Raw genomic sequence first — 18,423 nt, forward strand, 5'->3', positions numbered from 1 at the left:
TCGTCTCCTCCTGTGCCGGGACTTCTGCGCATGCGCGGTCTACAGACCACGCATGTGTGGCAGCTACTCCTGGTAATTTGTGCGAAGTCTAGCCCATACGCTATAGCTGCACCCCGCCATCTTTAGATGGCGTAAGCTGAGGGGGCTAAACTCCGGATTGCCTCGCATTCCAGAGCTTAGTAAATATGACAGCATAGCATTCCCTTTAGAAACCTATGTCGAAAATGGAGGGACCACAGCAGATATCAGAGATATCCCTCCATAATACATTCAAGGGATACTAAATATTTGCGGGTATCCCCCGAAAACGGGTGTTTACAGAAAATATGCTGCAGATATTTAATGATAAATTGGTCCCTAAAAGTCCTCTTGCCACTTGCATGCCCCCTTGTCAGCCATAAATATGTATTCTTCCTTTTGAAAACAAGGAACAGATGGATTTTTGAACACAGCAGTTTTGTGGCTACTGAAGTGCAATAATAAAAAAAATTCTATTTAAGCCTCTGCCATATATGAATATTCTTAACTTAGGTTATTGTTCAAGTGTTATACATGTATTTTTTGTATAGTTTACAGGTATTGTTAAAAGAATACATATAATGTATACTGAGTACTGTTATGCAGTAAGGAAACATGCAATAAAATTAGCTGGATAGCTGTAACCTGAGCAAAAGGCTTCGATGGTTTATTTGCAATAACAGCCTATTAAGACTGAATAGAGTGTACAAATGATCAATCTGTAATGAGCTTTTACAGTCACATGATGCTGAGGTTTTCGTTACACTGCCTTCAGGCACATTGTACAGAGCATTATGCATTGGTGGATCTACTGCACAGTATGTGGTTCTTCTCGATTTTGTGACTCTTTAGGCATGAACAAAAATATATATGAGAGAATCACCAAGTTTAGAATATGCTGTAATATGGCTATTTCATATATTTCTGGTGCTAGCAAAGTAAGTCAAGGTGCATTGCTGACTTTATTACATGTACAAGTTACTGCTTAGTAATGGCAGAGAAATGGATCTCTCTGGCTCTATTACTCCAGATCAGCCTGGGGATTGTAAGCACAAGGATGAACTTGACCCCAAAGAAGGACTGAATGGGTCGTCCAAACAACACAACACCTGGACTGAGGTTGGTGAGTAACTCATGGCTTATGGTTAATATTTTAGATCAATATTCACTAACTTAACTTGGTTTGCTGTACTAACCCAGTAACACTGCATATTAATGTCAGTGTCTTAAAGTAATACAGTCTGCAACTTCATCCAGTATCATACTTTAATAAATGTTTACAGTAAGTCAAGTTAAATAGTTTACTAATATATTTGTTTAATAGAGTATATACTGCATGCATTAGCTCTTATGTATCGTAATGTGTATGTATATATTTAAAATATATATTTATCTGTTTTGCAGTCATTATATAGCTAAATTAGTATATCAACAAGTAAAAAAACATAGTAATGATTAAATAAGCCTCATAATTAATAAAATATTCATAATGGTTTGGGCACTTAGTATTAAAAATTCTGTACTATAGTAATTTTCAAACTATGAGTTTTCACATTTTTTTGTGTTTGATTCTAGTTAATGTATGACATTGATTACTATATATATATATATATTATATATATATATAAAAATCTATCTTTGATTTTTAAAATGTTAAAAACTAACATTTGTGTTGTCTGAGTTGAAAGCTATTTTAAGGAGGGTTATGAACCAAAGATGGCCCATGGATTTCTTTGGCTACGTGTTAATATTAAGTACTTTCTAACTGTTGTAATCTTGACTTATAATAATGTTAAGTTTTGTGCTGACTGCGTTTGTTGGGCATTAACAAGCTGACCACATGTACTATGCTTTGTTTTGCTTTTTTTTGTCCTGAGAGAGTAAATTGATTGGGACCTAGAGATAAAAGAGAAATGTGCAGTGATAAGAGTTTTCTACAGCAAGGGTCATGAGAGAGCAATAACAGTGAGCAGGGTCCGGTGACAGCAAATTGGCAATGAGACATGAATTACTCCAGATTTACACCGAGATAACATTTTACAAGAGATGTCTTTAAATTATATCAAGAACTTCTATGAAGGATGTGTGAGTATTAAGTGACAGTGTAGCATTCTTATAGATGTAATATAGCATCTGTCTCCAATGCTGCAACACACAGGCCAGATGTAAGGTATATATTTCAGTACTAGTCACTGTCAACAGTGCAGGTTCATTTGCGCTTAATCAAAATAATTTCTTAAAACATTCATTGATGGGGGTCACGAAGCCAGAGGTGAGAGCGTTATATGTTCACTTACATTTTCTGAATGGAGGTAAAGAATCAAATATATTAGTTTCTGGAATTTGACCCACATATTCATATCAGTGTATATTATTTGTCTCTTGGCTCTCTTCAAATATATTTGTGATGTGTTTAGTTTCTGGATGTTAAATGTTTTAGTGAAAGTCCTACATAATCTGAGACAGCCTCCAGTTATTTATTTGCTAGGGTGTTTCTGGAGATTTCTATCAACTGTATGTTGGAAAACAATGGGAAAAACATGGTGTTCTGTTTTGCTACAATGCTGACTGTCCTTTGATAGAATACAATAGGTAATCGAGGCCTCCAGAGGTTTGTTGGTTAGGAGAACGTTTTATTGTGCTTTTTTTCAGTGATGAGAACAATTGCTTCATTCAGTGGCAAATGAATGTTGAATTTGATCTAAATGTGTTTTTTTTTTATGTTTGTGGCATAATTATATTTCTATGGACAACACAGGAGTAATATGTGATCAATGACGGAATGTATGTAAGTTGTATTCATTTTAAGAAATGTCAGTTTTAAATTAGCTTAACAGAGAGAAGCTGTATAATGATAACTAATGCTATGTAATTTTGTTTTCATCTTGTAATAATATTATTTATTTTTTATTAAAGTTAAGACCTCCAACGGTGATTGGTCAGTTCCACACCCTTTTCTTTGGTTCTGTGCGAATGTTTTTCCTTGGTGTCCTTGGCTTTGCAGTCTATGGGAATGAGGCCTTGCATTTCAGCTGTGATCCCGATAAGAGGGAGGTCAACCTCTTCTGTTACAACCAGTTTCGACCGATCACTCCACAGGTGAGCAAGATGATTGGTATATATGGATTGCCCTCCAATCTGACTTGTTACTTCTTCCCTTTATGTTGGTTTGCTGAAAGCATTAAAATGAATATAATTAATACCCTTTTCATGAAAATAACTTAAAATCATAACAATAATCTAATAATTTATGATGCTTCCTCCGCAATTTGATAAACTACATTTCCTTATATTATCCTCAGCATGTCTATTTATTAAGCTAGATGACAATTGTTGATAGATTGAACACAATAGCATTTTAGAATGCATTCCAAAATATATAACAGCTTGAAATCATAAACGGAATGCTTACAAAAAATACATATGATTGTAGTCCTTGTCACAACACCAAAAAATCAGATGGGTAATGCATGTGCAGTGTCAGCATAGTTATACTAATATTATATTACTATAAAACTCATTTATATGACCTTGTTACAACAGAAGGTAAATTATATCAAGTGACTAATAAATAAAAAGTGTCATGTAATGACTGTCAAAGTTTTAAAATTAATCCCTGCAAAATCTTACTGTAGTTGGCATTAACTGATTGGCACTCATAAGCCTCATTTAGAGTTATGCTGGGTACACATTTAAATGATGATTTGGTCAGCAGACCAAGTTGCCATCAGAGCAGCCAATTGGTAAACTATACACACCAATCGGCCGCTCGATATGTCTGGTTTGACATTACACCTGAGCGGGCATTTAAATTTGCCCGCCCAGTTGAGATGACAGTGTTGACCAGGGGCAGTTATAGAAAGGAGGGGGCCCGAGTGCAGACTCTGGGCCTGATTCAGAGCCGGACGCTATTTGCGCTCGCTCATTCAGAAAAAGGGGCCAGCTATTTAAATTGAGCACTCGCTCTTTGCGGTCTGTTGACGCCTCTATGTCTGAGCGAGCGAACGAAACAGCGTCTGAACTGCTCGCAGTGCTTGTGGTAGGATTTTCCTACCGCAATCATGCGAACAGTTCAGGCTAAGAGACAACCAAGTGACGTGGCCGATGACGCTGCTTTGTTAATTATGCACACCCTTAAAACGCCCGTTTTGACCGTTTGGCACGCCTGCGTTCGGATCTCCACTCCCCGTTTTCAAGCACCTTCCCCTGTTACCACCCACAAAAGCCTCATCCTGTCACTCAAATTAATAGGCACTCGTTATTTTGCGAGCGCTCGATTTCCGACCACACTGACTGGTTGGCGCATGCGCATTACGACCCATACACATGCGCAGATGTGCGAACATCACTCGGAGTGGGCCCCCTCCTCTCTCTCCGGTGGTGCATAGGGTGCAGTAGATTCTGGCTTAGTGCAGCAACGCGGTTTGTCCACCACAGTGGTACTTTTAAAGCTGATCAGATCGATGGAGGATGAAACGCATTGCTTCCCTCTTCACTGTATTGGATCTATTTTGCAGTATCACCACTCAATGCTATATTGGCAGCTCTGATTGTCCTGACAGAGGACTGAGCCCTAAAACAGCCGGCAACGTGCCTGGAAGCTTAGGCAGTATCAAGCTCCCGGCTTTCACTGTCCAGCCAGTACACACTGTCATCTAGCGGCAAGTGTACGGAGCACTAAACCATCTATCTCCCAAGGACACCGAGGTGAGCAGCCAGCCCCGGCAGTAGGAGACTTTTGGCTACTAACCATGAGCAGGTAACCACAGTGGCTAGCCGGTGTGTGGTGTCTGATTATCCCTGGCAAATACCTCTGAACTGCCAGCTGCGGGAACGGCTGACAGGTGTTAAATGTACATTTCAAGAATACAGTCCACTGAGTGTGTCTGCTTATGTTTGTGGAATAAGTACGGTAGCATATATATCTATTGAATTTCCTATTTAATATCTGAAAGGAAAAATTGTGATCACTGCTGGTTACTACAAAGATCTTGTTGGCCTATATAATTTCAAAATATAACAATGTATTTCCTATTAACTTTTCCTGGTTGTTCACAGTTTATATGCAAACAGAACTGTACAGAGACACATAACCTGTGTTGCTATTAATGCAAGTTCTTTAGTGATACATTGTTGCACTCCCAGGAAATAGTTTTATTGTGTTAGTTGCAAGTTAAAAAAACTATTAATGCATGTGGATTTATATATGTTAATATTTTTAAACATTGTTTTGATACTTGTCTTTTAAATAAATATGTTTATACACTATACTGGTCTTTATAAATACCATTCATAATTAGGATATTCCAGTGCAGTTATTTGTTGGTTTACGTGAGGTTGGCAATCGCCTCTTTTTTTACAGCTGCAGGTATATACCTATATAGCCATTGTGCGAAATCAGGCACTTGGTGAATATATATTTACAGATTTGTTCTTGGTTAATAAGCCATACAGCGCAATATGCCTGGCATGAGTGAGCCGCCAGGTCCCGTGCAACTCTGCTAGCGTCAGGCGTCTTTTTTTTTTTTTAATAGAACTTGTGTGCAGTCTTTAAAGGGAACTTGGTGTGCAAAAAGCTGCAGCCGGTGCATAGTAGCACTTTGTATGCTGATTCAGAGACTTATTCACACACAGATATACAAGTGTCACATATCATATTAATCAGCACAGTCTCCTGGTGCGTCCTATTTGTATCACATTGTGACTTAGACACATGGGTGGGGGTGCTTCGTGCTTCGTTTGAAGTGGTATGCGTATAGGGGAGGTGTGCAGGGGGATGGGTAGGCATATGTGGGATGGGGGGTTAGGGATGGTACCTAAGCGGTGCTGCAGGGGTAGGAGTATATTGCCTACTCTAATGGAACGATATATAGAAGAGGATAACAGGCGTTCAAGGTATGGTGTTGTGTGGGGGTTGGGGTATATGCGGGTAGGTGTGGATTGGTGTACAGACTAGACTGGGATGGGTTCAGTGAAAATATCTTTAATTGCGGTGTACAAAACTTAAACTTGCAGTGTGTGGAGAGGACCCGCTCAGTGGTAAGTCATTACACATTACACATTCATAAAAGTTCCAGGCGTGCATAAAAGTTCCAAACATGTTTTTGTGTTCCCCACGGTGTGGGTTCAGGCAGTCCTTGGTAGGTTAGTATGAGGAAGTCTTTGGGGGGAACACTGACTCGGTGGGGGATTTAAGTAGGCCCTTTCAGGGGGTCTACTTTCTGTGCAATTCACACGCTACCCCTTGCTGGACCTATGATCAACAGTCTTAGGGACCGAGTGGTTGCAGGGATGTGCTCTGTGCGGTCCCCCTCTAAGTATGTGTGTACTGTGGCGTCCCATAGTAGGTGTGCAGTCTTTGCTGTGTAATACCACACCCTCCACACACCCTATTGGCCCAACACAGCAGCACATGACCAGATAGTCCCATTTAACCCCAGCCACACAGCAATCAGTAATGTCTACTCCTTGACAAAGGCCGAAAGGCAGAAATGCATTGGAGTCTCCAGGCCTGCCAAGAGCCTTGGCGGGCCCCAGTATTAGGGGGTGTGGCCTAATCGCGGGAGGTGTGGCCACGCCCCCTTGCCGAGAAAAAAAATATTTGCAGCGAAGTGCGCACTGGGGGGGCCCCCTCAGCCAAGTGCAAAGCCAGGGGGGGCGCGATCAGTTTGATCGCTCCCCACGAGCAGTCTCCAACTGCAGCTCAGCACACGCTGTGTGCTGGGCTGCTGTGAGGGGGGGAGCGGTGCCGGACCCGGGCCCCCGCCGGGCCCCTCAGGAAGCCAAGGCCCGGGTAATCTGTACCCGCTCCCCCCCCTCTCAGCGCCCCTGGGAGTCTCTTCCACAACCACCTGCAATCCATGAACAAGCACCAACCAAGCCCACATGCCTGCACCCAACGCAGACGCGCTAAGCAGTCACACAGTCCGCAAACACCCGGGCGACATATGAGCGCTGCACGGTCCAGCCTACACAGGCAGGGCCGCCATCAGGGAGGGACTGCCAGGACTAGAGTCCCGGGCCCTGACAGAAAGGCGGCCCGCCAGCCTGGCAGTGGAACGCCCCCATGAGATGCTTACTGGATAAGCGCTGAAGGATTTTTGAAAGTGGCGCTGGCCGTGAGCCAATCATAGCTCACGGACCGGCAGCCAATCAGGAGAGGCCAAAGCGGCGGGTCCTGATTGGCTGCCGGTCCGCAATCTCCGATTAACTCGCGGCCGGCACCAAATTCAAAATTCCGCTGCCTCCGGGCCCCTCTCTCTGGGAGACACTCTGAGTGGCAGCCAGTCCGGCAACCCCAAGCCAGCGGGGAGAGGCTGGGCCAAGAAGAAAGCAGCCGAGGGAGAGGGAGAAGCAGCAGCGGTGGCGGCCACAGTGAGGAGGAAATGCTCAGTCGGCCAGGAGCAGGAGAGGCTGCGGGGGTTCCACTTCCCATACAGGTACAGAGATTCCTGCATTCACACCCTCACCGTGCATTCCCACCCTCACCCTGCTCTTCCACCCTCACCCTGCGCATTCCCACCCTCACCCTGTTTTTCCACCCTCACCCTGCGTATTCCCACCCTCACCCTGCATTCCCACTTTTACCCTGAATTCCCACCCTCACCCTGCATTCCCACCCTCACCCTACATTCCCACTTTCACCCTGCATTCCCACTTTTACCCTGCATTCCCACCCTCACCCTGCTTTCCCACCCTCACCCTGCATTCCCGCCCTCACCCTACATTCCCACTTTTACCCTGCATTCCCACTTTTAACCTGCTGCCCAACTTTTACCCTGCATTCCCACCCTCACCCTGCATTCCCACTTTTACCCTGCATTCCCATCCTCACCCTGCATTCCCATCCTCACCCTGCTTTTCCTCCCTCACTCTACATTCCCACCCTCACCCTGCTTTACCACCCTCACCCTGCGTATTTCCACCCTCACCCTGCGCATTCCCACCCTCACTCTGCATTCCCACTTTTACCCTGCATTCCCACCCTCACCCTGCTTTCCCACCCTCACCCTGCATTTCCACCCTCACCCTGCATGTCCACCCTCACCCTGCATTCCCACTTTTACCCTGCATTCCCACTTTTACCCTGCATTCCCAATTTTACCTTGCATTCGCGCTCTCACCTTGCATTCCCACTTTTACCCTGCATTCCCACTTTTACCCTGCATTCCCACCCTCACCCTGCTTTCCCACCCTCACCCTGCATTCCCACCCTCACCCTGCATTCCCACTTTCACCCTGCATTCCCACTTTTACCCTGCATTCCCACCCTGCTTTCCCACCCTCACCCTGCATTCCCACCCTCACCCTGCATTCCCACTTTTACCCTGCATTCCCACTTTTACCCTGCTGTCCAACTTTTACCCTGCATTCCCACCCTCACCTTGCATTCCCACCCTTACCCTGCATTCCCACTTTTACCCTGCATTCCCACCCTCACCCTACATTCCCACTTTTAGCCTGCATTCCCACTTTTACCCTGCATTCCCACTTTTACCCTGCTGTCCAACTTTTTCCCTGCATTCCCACCCTCACCCTGCATTCCCACTTTTACCCTGCATTCCCACTTTTACCCTGCATTCCCATCCTCACCCTGCATTCCCATCCTCACCCTGCTTTTCCTCCCTCACTCTACATTCCCACCCTCACCCTGCTTTACCACCCTCACCCTGCGTATTTCCACCCTCACCCTGTGCATTCCCACCCTCACTCTGCATTCCCACTTTTACCCTGCATTCCCACCCTCACCCTGCTTTCCCACCCTCACCCTGCATTTCCACCCTCACCCTGCATTCCCACTTTTACCCTGCATTCCCACTTTTACCCTGCATTCCCAATTTTACCTTGCATTCGCGCTCTCACCTTGCATTCCCACTCTCACCTTGCATTCCCACTTTTACCCTGCAATCCCACTTTTACCCTGCATTCCCACCCATACCCTGCATTCCCACCCTCACCCTGCGCATTCCCACCCTCACTCTGCATTCCCACTTTTACCCTGCATTCCCACCCTCACCCTGCTTTCCCACCCTCACGCTGCTTTCCCACCCTCACGCTGCTTTCCCACCCTCAACCTGCATTTCCACCCTCACCCTGCATTTCCACCCTCACCCTACATTCCCACTTTTACCCTGCATTCCCACTTTTACCCTGCATTCCCAATGTTACCTTGCATTCCCACTCTCACCTTGCATTCCCACCTTTACCCTGCATTCCCACCCTCACCCTGCAATCCCACTTTTACCCTGATCTCACATCCACACCTTGCTCTCATACCCTCACCCCACTCTCTCGCTCTCATGTTAATACCCACCTCTGATAAACTGCCACCCTCCCCCCAACCCAAGGAGAGGGGCCCTGCCTATTTTGACAGTCCCGGGCCCCACAATCTCTGATGGCAGCCCTGTACACAGGACACGCAAGCAAGCATGACAACTGGGCCGTCGCACACTGGCGACACATATACTGGAACAACCACACTGACTGGAGCAGACACCCACGGCAGTCACCGTGGTGACCTAGGGACCACGCGAGCGCCTCCCTGTACACCCAGCAAGGGACAGGCAACCAGCACCCACTAAACAGCAACAGGTATCCGCCGGGACCCAGAGGACCGCTTACCTACCGGTAGGTCTACCCTGCATGCCTACCGTGGGACGCCACAGTACACACATACTTAGAGAGGGACTGCACAGAGCACATCCCTGCAAACACTCGGTCCCTAAGACTGTTGACCATAGGTCCAGCAAGGGGTAGCATGTGAATTGCACAGAAAGTAGACCCCCTGAAAAGGCCTATTTACATCCCCCACTGAGTAGGCACTCCCCCAAAGACTTCCTCATACTAACCTACCAAGGACTGCCTGAACCCACACCTTGGGGAACACAAAAACACGTTTGGAACTTTTATGCACACCTGAAACTTTTATGAACGTTTGATACACTGTGTAATGACTTACCACTGAGCGGATCCTTTCCACACACTTAAGTTTTGTACACCCTAATTAAAGATATTTTCACTGAACCCATCCCAGTCTGGTCTGTACACCAATCCACACCTACCTGCATACATCCCAATCCCCACACCATACCATACCTTGAGCGCCTATTATCCTCTTCTATATGACTTAGATACATGTTTTAAAAAAAAAAAACTGCAACAATGTTGCTGGGTGCTAGCAGAATCTCACAGGAGCAGGCGCGACGAGAGAAGCTGTTTGGCACGACTGCAGCAAAGACGAGTGAGGGCACATCTGTAGTAATCTTATTGGGGCTAATGCTGCTCATTCTGGAGCTTGGCAAATCTGGCAGCTCAGCAGCCCCCATAGAAACCTGTGGGGATTGCATTTGCAGAAGAAAATGGAGGAACCACGGCAGATATCAGGGATATCTGCTGTGATCCCTCCATATTACATCTGGTGGATCCTTGATATTTGTGGGTACACCCCAAAAATAGCTGTTTTCATGGAATATCCACCAAATATTATATTATGAATAGGTCACTTTATCTTTACATTATAGCAACTATTATAATCCCAAAAAGATCACAGTTGAAGCGTAATTATATAACTAGGTACAGTAGTACAGTGAGAAATATTACTGTTTAGTAGCTCTTCCCAATGGAAAATGTAAAGGGTTAACTGCTCATAAGCAGCAATAGTCTTACACTATAAGACTAAGAACAGAGAGACACTAGAATGCAGTGTACAGTATATAGGTCCAATAATACAGCTGATAGATCTTGACAGAGGGTCTGATTCAGCAACGATCACAATTGCAACTATATACGCAGATCGAGAGATCGTTCGCCACTGCGAACGCACCGCACTGCACGTGTGCTGTGTTTGCACTGCAATCTCGCACGCTGATAGGAGTGACAGGCCGTAAGCGTTTGGTGATGGTGACGGTGGTGGTGGTGGTGACGGGGGAGTAGTTGGAGAAATGCAGGCGTGTCTGTCCATGTGAACGCTGTCACATGGACGTGCATACATTAGCCACTGTGATTGCCTACGCAGCTTGAGAGCCTTCTGCGTGCGATCGATGAGACTTGCAATATCTGCGACGGGTCAGAGCTGCTGTAATTGTGTGTGACGGGCCGATGTGCTTCCATGGTACCGATGTATAAGCAGGACTGAGAGGTATTATGGATGAGAGAAAGCAGTAGTGGGCGTCTCTATGCTGGCTGAGCGGTGGCAGGCATTAGCATATTTTCGCAGCTGCATTGTATGCGATTACGCAGCTGCGATCGTAAATGCAGTCCATACTGAATCAGGCCCAGAGAGCATATGTGCCCCAATAATGTCCACATCTGCCTATAATCATCCAAGTAAGACCAATCCGCTGTTTATTGGGCATGTTTTAAATACAAAACCGGCCATGCTTCTGCCAGTACATGGTATCTGATATATTACCATGGCTATCTTCATGCAAGTAGAAGTTTATTTACTCCCATCTACTGAATATTACATACACTGTTAATAAAAGACTTTTCACTTGACTGTATCAAGGTGAATTCAAATTGGAAAAGTCTATTTTCAGGGACAAGTAAAAAAGTTGAAAATGGCCTCAGCATAAGTCCATGAAAAATATCTATAGCAAAGGTGACTCAAATGTAACAAATACAGGTATTTTAAAACTATTTCAAAGCTATTATATTGTACGATAAATTATGTACATGACACAGAATTATTTTACAGCACCAATGGAGACAATAAAAAACAAGCTGTGTGAAAATGGACTGACTTATAGGTCAAACGTAAATGTTATATAGTTACTTGGGAATAGTATTTTTCATTCATTTTATTGCTGCTCCTGGATATGGCAAATAAATTAAAGATATCAAGTCATCATGTTTTAATGGGTGGTGAAGTAACTAGTGGGTCAGGGGCAGGCAACTTGTGTCACTCCAGCTGCTGTGTAACTACATATCCCAGCATGTCCTGCCACAGTTTCAGCATTCCCTAACAGCAAAACTGTAGCAGGGCATGCTGGGATGTGTAGTTCCATAGCAGCTTTGGGTAGTGAAGTGAGGGTGTGATATGTATTACCGCATGGCCGGCGGTTCAATTCCCGACAGCGGCTGCCCGACAAAGGAGGAAATCCCGATCGTATTTACTTACCTAACCTAACCCCCCCTAACCCTAACTCTCCTTAGGGGTGCCTAACCCTAACCTCCCCCCCCTGTGCCTAACCCTAACCCCCCTTCCCCGCTGCCTAAACCTAAGTCCCCCGGGGGGTGTCTAACCATAACCTCCCCCCGGGGGTGCCTAACCCTAAGCCTAACCTCCCGGGGGGTTGCCTAACCCTAAGTCCCCCCCCGGGATATCTTACCTTAACCCTCCCCCCCCCGCGGCTGTCCGCTGTGGTGCCCGGCATCCGCTCGATCGGGATGCCGGGCGCCGGTCTCCAGACGTCGGGCAAATTACAGGCGTCTACATTTAGACGCCTGTCATTCATCCCTAGTCGGGATAAAGCAGTCTGGAAGCCGGCGGTCGGCATTTAGACCGTCGGTTTCCAGACTACATCCTGTGAAGTGACTAGTGGTGACCTTTGCCCCTGCATTTTCATGAAATTCTACCTAACTCACCATCAAAAGTTTGCTAAAGCAATAATTTTTGGAAAATTAAAATCTTTCTGTGCTTGATACATTTGAAAAGCATAAGTTAAAAAAAAAAACTGTGAAGTTAGGCTATTTTACAGTGTGAACATTTTCTTGGCGGATATCTAATCCTGTAACAGTTTAGTACATTTCATGCATTTTCACCATGCGAAAAGTGCCATTTCACAATATTTAATGAAAACTGCCTTAATTTAAGCCACACTCGCTCTTCTTGAGCCACATTTGCTATTCTTTTCTCGCACCAATACTGAGACTGGTACACATTCACATCTCACCCAATCCCACTTTAGCATTGCTCTCCCTATCTTTTGTTGTCACATCTGCATTTTGTATGTACACCTTGTATGTCCTTGTTATATAATGGAAGCCATGTATTTCTCACAGTCACAGTGAGAATAATAATTATGTTCAGAAAATCCAGAGCCGTAACTAGACTTTTTGGTGCCCTGTGCCAGAAGTAGCATTGGTGCTCCCCTCATTTTTCAAAGGCACATAATGCACCCAAAAAAGGGTAATGGTCTCATGGGGAAGGACCAGGGAAGAGATAGGGGAGGCCAGGAGATGCTGGGGATGAAATTAGAGGAAGTTACAAGTGAGAATTATAATAAATAGACATCTTACAGGTCCAAACAGCGCCCCCTGACCTGTGGTGCCCTGTGCGATGGCACCGGCGCACTACCCTAGCTACGGCCCTGAGAAAATCACGAGTATGTGACTAAAAGATTTAAGATGGGTACACACGTAAAGATTTTCTGTCCAACCAGCCAACTAGTTGATTGGTTGGAATGAAAATCTGGTAAGGTATGACAGCAAATGACAATCAGCAATTTGCTCCCAAACGCTGGAAATTGAACAAAAACTGTTGTTTGAACAAATTGTTTAGATCAAACATTTAACAAACTTGACTGAATGTCCATTTTCATTTGTTTTCTGGCATTTAGGAGCAAATTTCTGATCATCAATTACTCCCATACGTTACCAGATTTTCATTCCAACCAATCAACTAGTTGGTTGGCTGGACAGAAAATCATTACGTGTGTATGCAGCATTAGATATACATATAACAACTGATGCAGGGACTGGCCATATTGGAAGACTTCAGCATTGTTGGCCAGCTAGACAAATGACTGCAATATTTTGGAACAAACATTCCTTGATTTTAAAAGAAATACAGGGCCTGATTTATTACTTATAGTTATTGCAGTCGCGGCTGCGATCACGCATGCCATTGCACAGCCAGCTTAGAGATGGCCACTACCGCTATCTCACATCTATAATACCTTACAGTCCTGCATATACTTCGGGAACATCGAGTAACATTGGCCCCTCACGCAGAACAGGTCTGACTTTACTCAGAAATTGCTAAACCCATCGCATGCAGTGAGTACATAAGCTGTGTATGCCGTCGCAGTGGCTAATGTATGCACGCCCATGCAACAGCGTTCAAATGGACAGGCACGTCTGCGTTTCTCCAACCACTCCTCCGTCACCACCCCCAAACGCTGACGTCCCGTCACTCGGTCTGCGATGGCTGTGTATCTGCGTAGCTGATCGCAGTGCGATCGCAATGCTAACTCACGCACGCGCATTGCGGTGCATGCGCATACACAGTACGCACCATTGCATACACTGTTGCAGTTGCGATCTGTAATGAATCAGACCCACAGTTCGGAGTGCAATTAAGTGAATGAAAAGCATTATAAATACTAGAACAAACTTACATAGACTGAATACAGCGTTTGAATGAATTGAGGGCCTGATTCATTACCGATTGCAACTGCGAGTACGCATGCGATTACGTATGCATCGCAGTGTGCGTGCGATCGCAGTAACCATGCAGAGTGATTGACGGGAAGTGCCGTTTGTGGATGGTGATGGGGGGTCGGCAAAACGCGGGCGTGCCATTGTGTTTGAATGCTGTTGCATGCATAAATTAGCCACTGCGATGCCCTACGCAGCCTGAGGACTCATAGCGTGCGATGACGTTAGCAATTTCTGAGTAAGGTCAGAGCTTATGCAAGAGTGCGTGAGGCTGCAATGGTACTCGATTGTACCAATGGTTTTGCAGTCTTGCTAAACATTACGGATGTGTGTAAGGTAGTGGGCATCCTTATGTTATGCTGTGACGGCATAGTGATTGCAATGGATTAGCATACTATCGCAGTTGAATTGCGTGCGTAATCGCTATTGTATTCGCAGTTGCAATCGATAGTGAATCAGGCCCTGAGTTTGAACTAGTTGCCTAATTTAAAATATGGCCATGGCTGCAAAAAGCAGGGTAATTTCCTCTGTAATGATTTACATCAGTGCTTCTCAAATCGAGTCCTCGGGACACATTTACAGTGTGTGTTTTCCAGGTCTCCTCACATAACTCACATAATCACAAGTGAAATATTTTTAAACCACCTGTGAATATTTTAAAGTGAGTCAATCAGTAATAAATACACCTGTGCTCCAGCAAGGACATAAGGAAGACATGCACTCAGGGCTGCCATCAGAAATTGTGGGGCCCAGGACTGACATAATCGGCAGAGCATCCCCCAGCCCCATCATGTCTCTCCAGCCCCTTTTGTCACTCCAGTCTCCTTGTGCATCTACAGGTCCAGCATCTCTTCAGCCCCAGTGTGTCACTCTAGCCCACTTTTCTCTCTGCAACCTCCTTCTGTCTCCAATGCAGCTCCCTAGTGTCTCTCTGGCTTTCTTCTGTCTCTATAGCCCCAGCATGTCTCTCATGCCCCCTTCTGTCTCTATAGCTCCAGTGTGTCTCTTCTGTCTCTATAGCCCCAGCATGTCTCTCAGGCCCTCTTCTGTCTCTATAGCCCTAGCATGTCTTGCCAGCCCCTTCTGTCTTTATATCCCCAGTGTGTCTCTCAGGCCCCCTTCTGTCTCTATAGCCCTAGCATGTCTCTCCTGCCCCTTTCTGTCTCTCCGGCTCCAGGCCACAGTCATTCAATTACCTTATCCTGTCTTTCAGCTATTCTTCTTCACTCTGCGGCCCCAGCATGTCTCTCAGGCCCCCTTCTGTCTCTGTAGCCCTAGCATTTCTCTCAGGCCCCCTTCTGTATCTATAGCCCCAGCGTGCCTCTCAAACCCCCTTTTGTCTTTATAGACTCAGCATGACTCCCAGGCCCCCTTCTGTCTCTATAGCCCCAGTGTGTCTTTCTTGGCCATTTTTGTTTCTGTAGCCCCAGCATGTCTCTCCAGCCCCTTCTGTGTCAATAGCCCCAGCGTGTCTTTCAGGCCCTCTTCTGTCTCTGTAGCCATAGCATGTCTCTCCAGCCCCAGCGTGTCTCTTAGGCCCCCTTCTGTCTCTATAGCCCCAGCGTGTCTCTCAAGCTCCCTTCTGTCTCTATAGCCCCAGCATGTCTCTCAGGCTCCCTTCTGTCTCTGTAGTCCTAGCATGTCTCTCCAGCCCCTTTCAGTCTCTCTATGGCTCCAGGCCACAGTCATTCACTTACTTTATCCTGTCTTCCAGCTGTTCGTCACATGCTGCGTCACAATAAAGAAAAAAACTTTATTGCACCTCTTGCTGGAAGGAGAGGGGCCAAGTGAAAGGGCACACAGGAACCAGTACATGCCCGTGTTACCGGGCCTATGAATCGGCCTGGCACAGGGGGGAGCCAGTGGCTGTTGCATGCCACTGATGGGACAGGGGGGCTGGCCCAGTGGGAACTGTCCTGAGCTCCCAGTGGGTCAATCTGCCCCTGGTAGTAGCCAAGCTCGGGTCTCCCCCGATGGCAGCCCTGCATGCACTGTTAGTGTGCCCAAAGAGAAGCACTGATCTTTATTGCAACAATTAAACCACACATACTCCAGGGTTTCAAGCACTTGTTTTGCATGACTTTCATTATCTTATAATTCTAAAAGCAAGCTAAGTGAATGAGTGCAATGCTAAGTGGAACTTTCCTTTACTGTACCTGCATATGACATGCACTCTTATAAGAGGAAAAGTGTAGCTAATGTGCAAATGGGGAGAGCATAGTTGCCTACCTTTCTTTTCTCCTCCCCGGGAGAAGCTTGGGGAAGAGAAGCAGGTGGGTTGCGACAGGGGCGGGGCCTGATGGGTCGCGTCATTAAGACCCGCCCCTGCGTGATAAACATCCGCAATTGGTACTAATTTAAATAGGGTACGACTCTGAATGATGCGATTCATGAAGAATCACGTCATTAAGCCCCACGCCTTACACAGGGACCCGCGATCGCCGCGGCAATTCTCCCCATTCTGCCCACTTCACTAGGAAGTGGGCAGAATGGGGGAGAAGTGCCTACCCTTCCCGAAAAGTCGGGAGCCTCCCGCGAAAACCGGGAGGGTAGGCATGTATGGGGAAGACGCAGTGCATGACTTAACATTGAAGTGGTTTAATGACTGGATTTTATTAATGAAGAGTGGAATATATTCTCTATTTTAAATTGTGCTTTATTTTCTACAAGAACAGAATTTACTTCTGTATTTATAATGGGATCTGTGCCCCTGTCTTATAAATTAGAGACTACAAATCAAACTGTTCTGTTCTATGCTGCAGGTATTTTGGGCCCTACAGCTGGTAACCGTACTAGTTCCCGGAGCAGTCTTCCATCTCTACGCAGCCTGCAAGAGTATTGATCAAGAAGACATACTTCAGAAGCCTGTTTACACCGTTTTTTATATTATCTCTGTTCTGTTAAGGATTACTTTGGAAGTTGTAGCTTTTTGGCTGCAGAGTCATCTCTTTGGCTTCCAAGTAAATCCAATCTTTAAATGTGATGCAGGAAGCCTTGATAAAAAATATAATCTTACCAGGTGTATGGTTCCTGAGCACTTTGAGAAAACAATCTTCCTCATTGCTATGTATACCTTTACAGTAATTACAATGATATTGTGTGTAGCTGAGATTTTTGAGATCCTATGCCGGCGGTTGGGATTTTTAAACAATCAGTGACCGTTACACCCTTATCACCTATTATTTTTCTGATGCTCATACTAAGGCCCAGATTTATCAAGGAGTGATATTCTTGTTATCACTCCTTGCTAATCTTAAATGGTGCTCTAACCAATCAGCTCCTAACGGTTATATGTTTGAAAAATGACAGTTAGGAGCTGATTGGTTGGAGCACCATTTAAGATTAGTAACAAGTGATAGCAAGACTATCACTCATGGATACATCTGGGCCTAGATGTGTAATAAGTCCTCCAATGCTACAAAGGACTTTATGAAATATATCTGCAATTTTATGCAGGATTGTATGTGAGCTAATACGTGGCAGTGTTACCGTGCACATACAGTATGTTACGGTGTTAAGAAACAGAATATACTTAGATTTATTTAATTGTAAATATGTACATATTTGATATACTTGATAAGAAGTATGATTGTGACTAAAATGTTGGGAAAAAATATTTTTCAGTTGATGATAAGGGAGTATTTTGATACTCCCATGATATGTAGAAGACTAGAAGTACGATGGTTTATTGCTGTGATGAGCTACAATTCTCTTTATCTGCCATAGGGAAAGGCAAACCTAAATGGCTCCTATTAACCTCGTCAAAATACAGCTAAATAGAACAACTGTCACCTCTAATAAACCCATGCTGCATGGATATCTTCTTTTCTGTGTAGTTCTCCAGGGTTTTCTTTACATCTTTGCATTAAAAATAGACTTTACTTCATTTTGAAATATAGGTTGAAATTGAAAATAGTATACTTATAGGTTTTTAGCGTATATCCCAGTGCATGCTAGCCAAAAGGATTCTAGGGGTTTTATATTTACATTCTTTTTTTTATATGTTTATTTTTTTCTGTTCCACCT

The 18,423-nt window shown here is 45.1% G+C and overlaps 1 protein-coding gene across 1 annotated transcript; it reads left to right on the top strand.

The window, feature by feature from the left end:
• Positions 1-1,102: 1,102 nt before the first annotated feature.
• GJE1 (gap junction protein epsilon 1) lies at positions 1,103-17,555 on the top strand. The gene is made up of 3 exons (XM_088474486.1): positions 1,103-1,141; positions 2,935-3,117; positions 17,160-17,555. The coding sequence occupies exons 1-3, from the start codon at positions 1,103-1,105 to the stop codon at positions 17,553-17,555; spliced, it is 618 nt and encodes a 205-aa protein (XP_088330612.1).
• Positions 17,556-18,423: the final 868 nt, after the last annotated feature.

Source organism: Taudactylus pleione, unplaced genomic scaffold (genome assembly GCF_031769625.1).
Source record: "Taudactylus pleione unplaced genomic scaffold, aTauple2 ptg000154l, whole genome shotgun sequence".
In the NCBI taxonomy this organism is placed as follows: Eukaryota; Metazoa; Chordata; class Amphibia; order Anura; family Myobatrachidae; genus Taudactylus; species Taudactylus pleione.

Bases quoted from the DNA above. Each gene is read 5' to 3' on its own strand.
- GJE1 (XM_088474486.1), top strand. From the start codon at position 1,103: ATGGGTCGTCCAAACAACACAACACCTGGACTGAGGTTG. The intron at 1,142-2,934 runs GTGAGTAACTCA...TTTTTATTAAAG, and splicing joins CAACACCTGGACTGAGGTTG to TTAAGACCTCCAACGGTGAT. The intron at 3,118-17,159 runs GTGAGCAAGATG...TCTATGCTGCAG, and splicing joins TTCGACCGATCACTCCACAG to GTATTTTGGGCCCTACAGCT.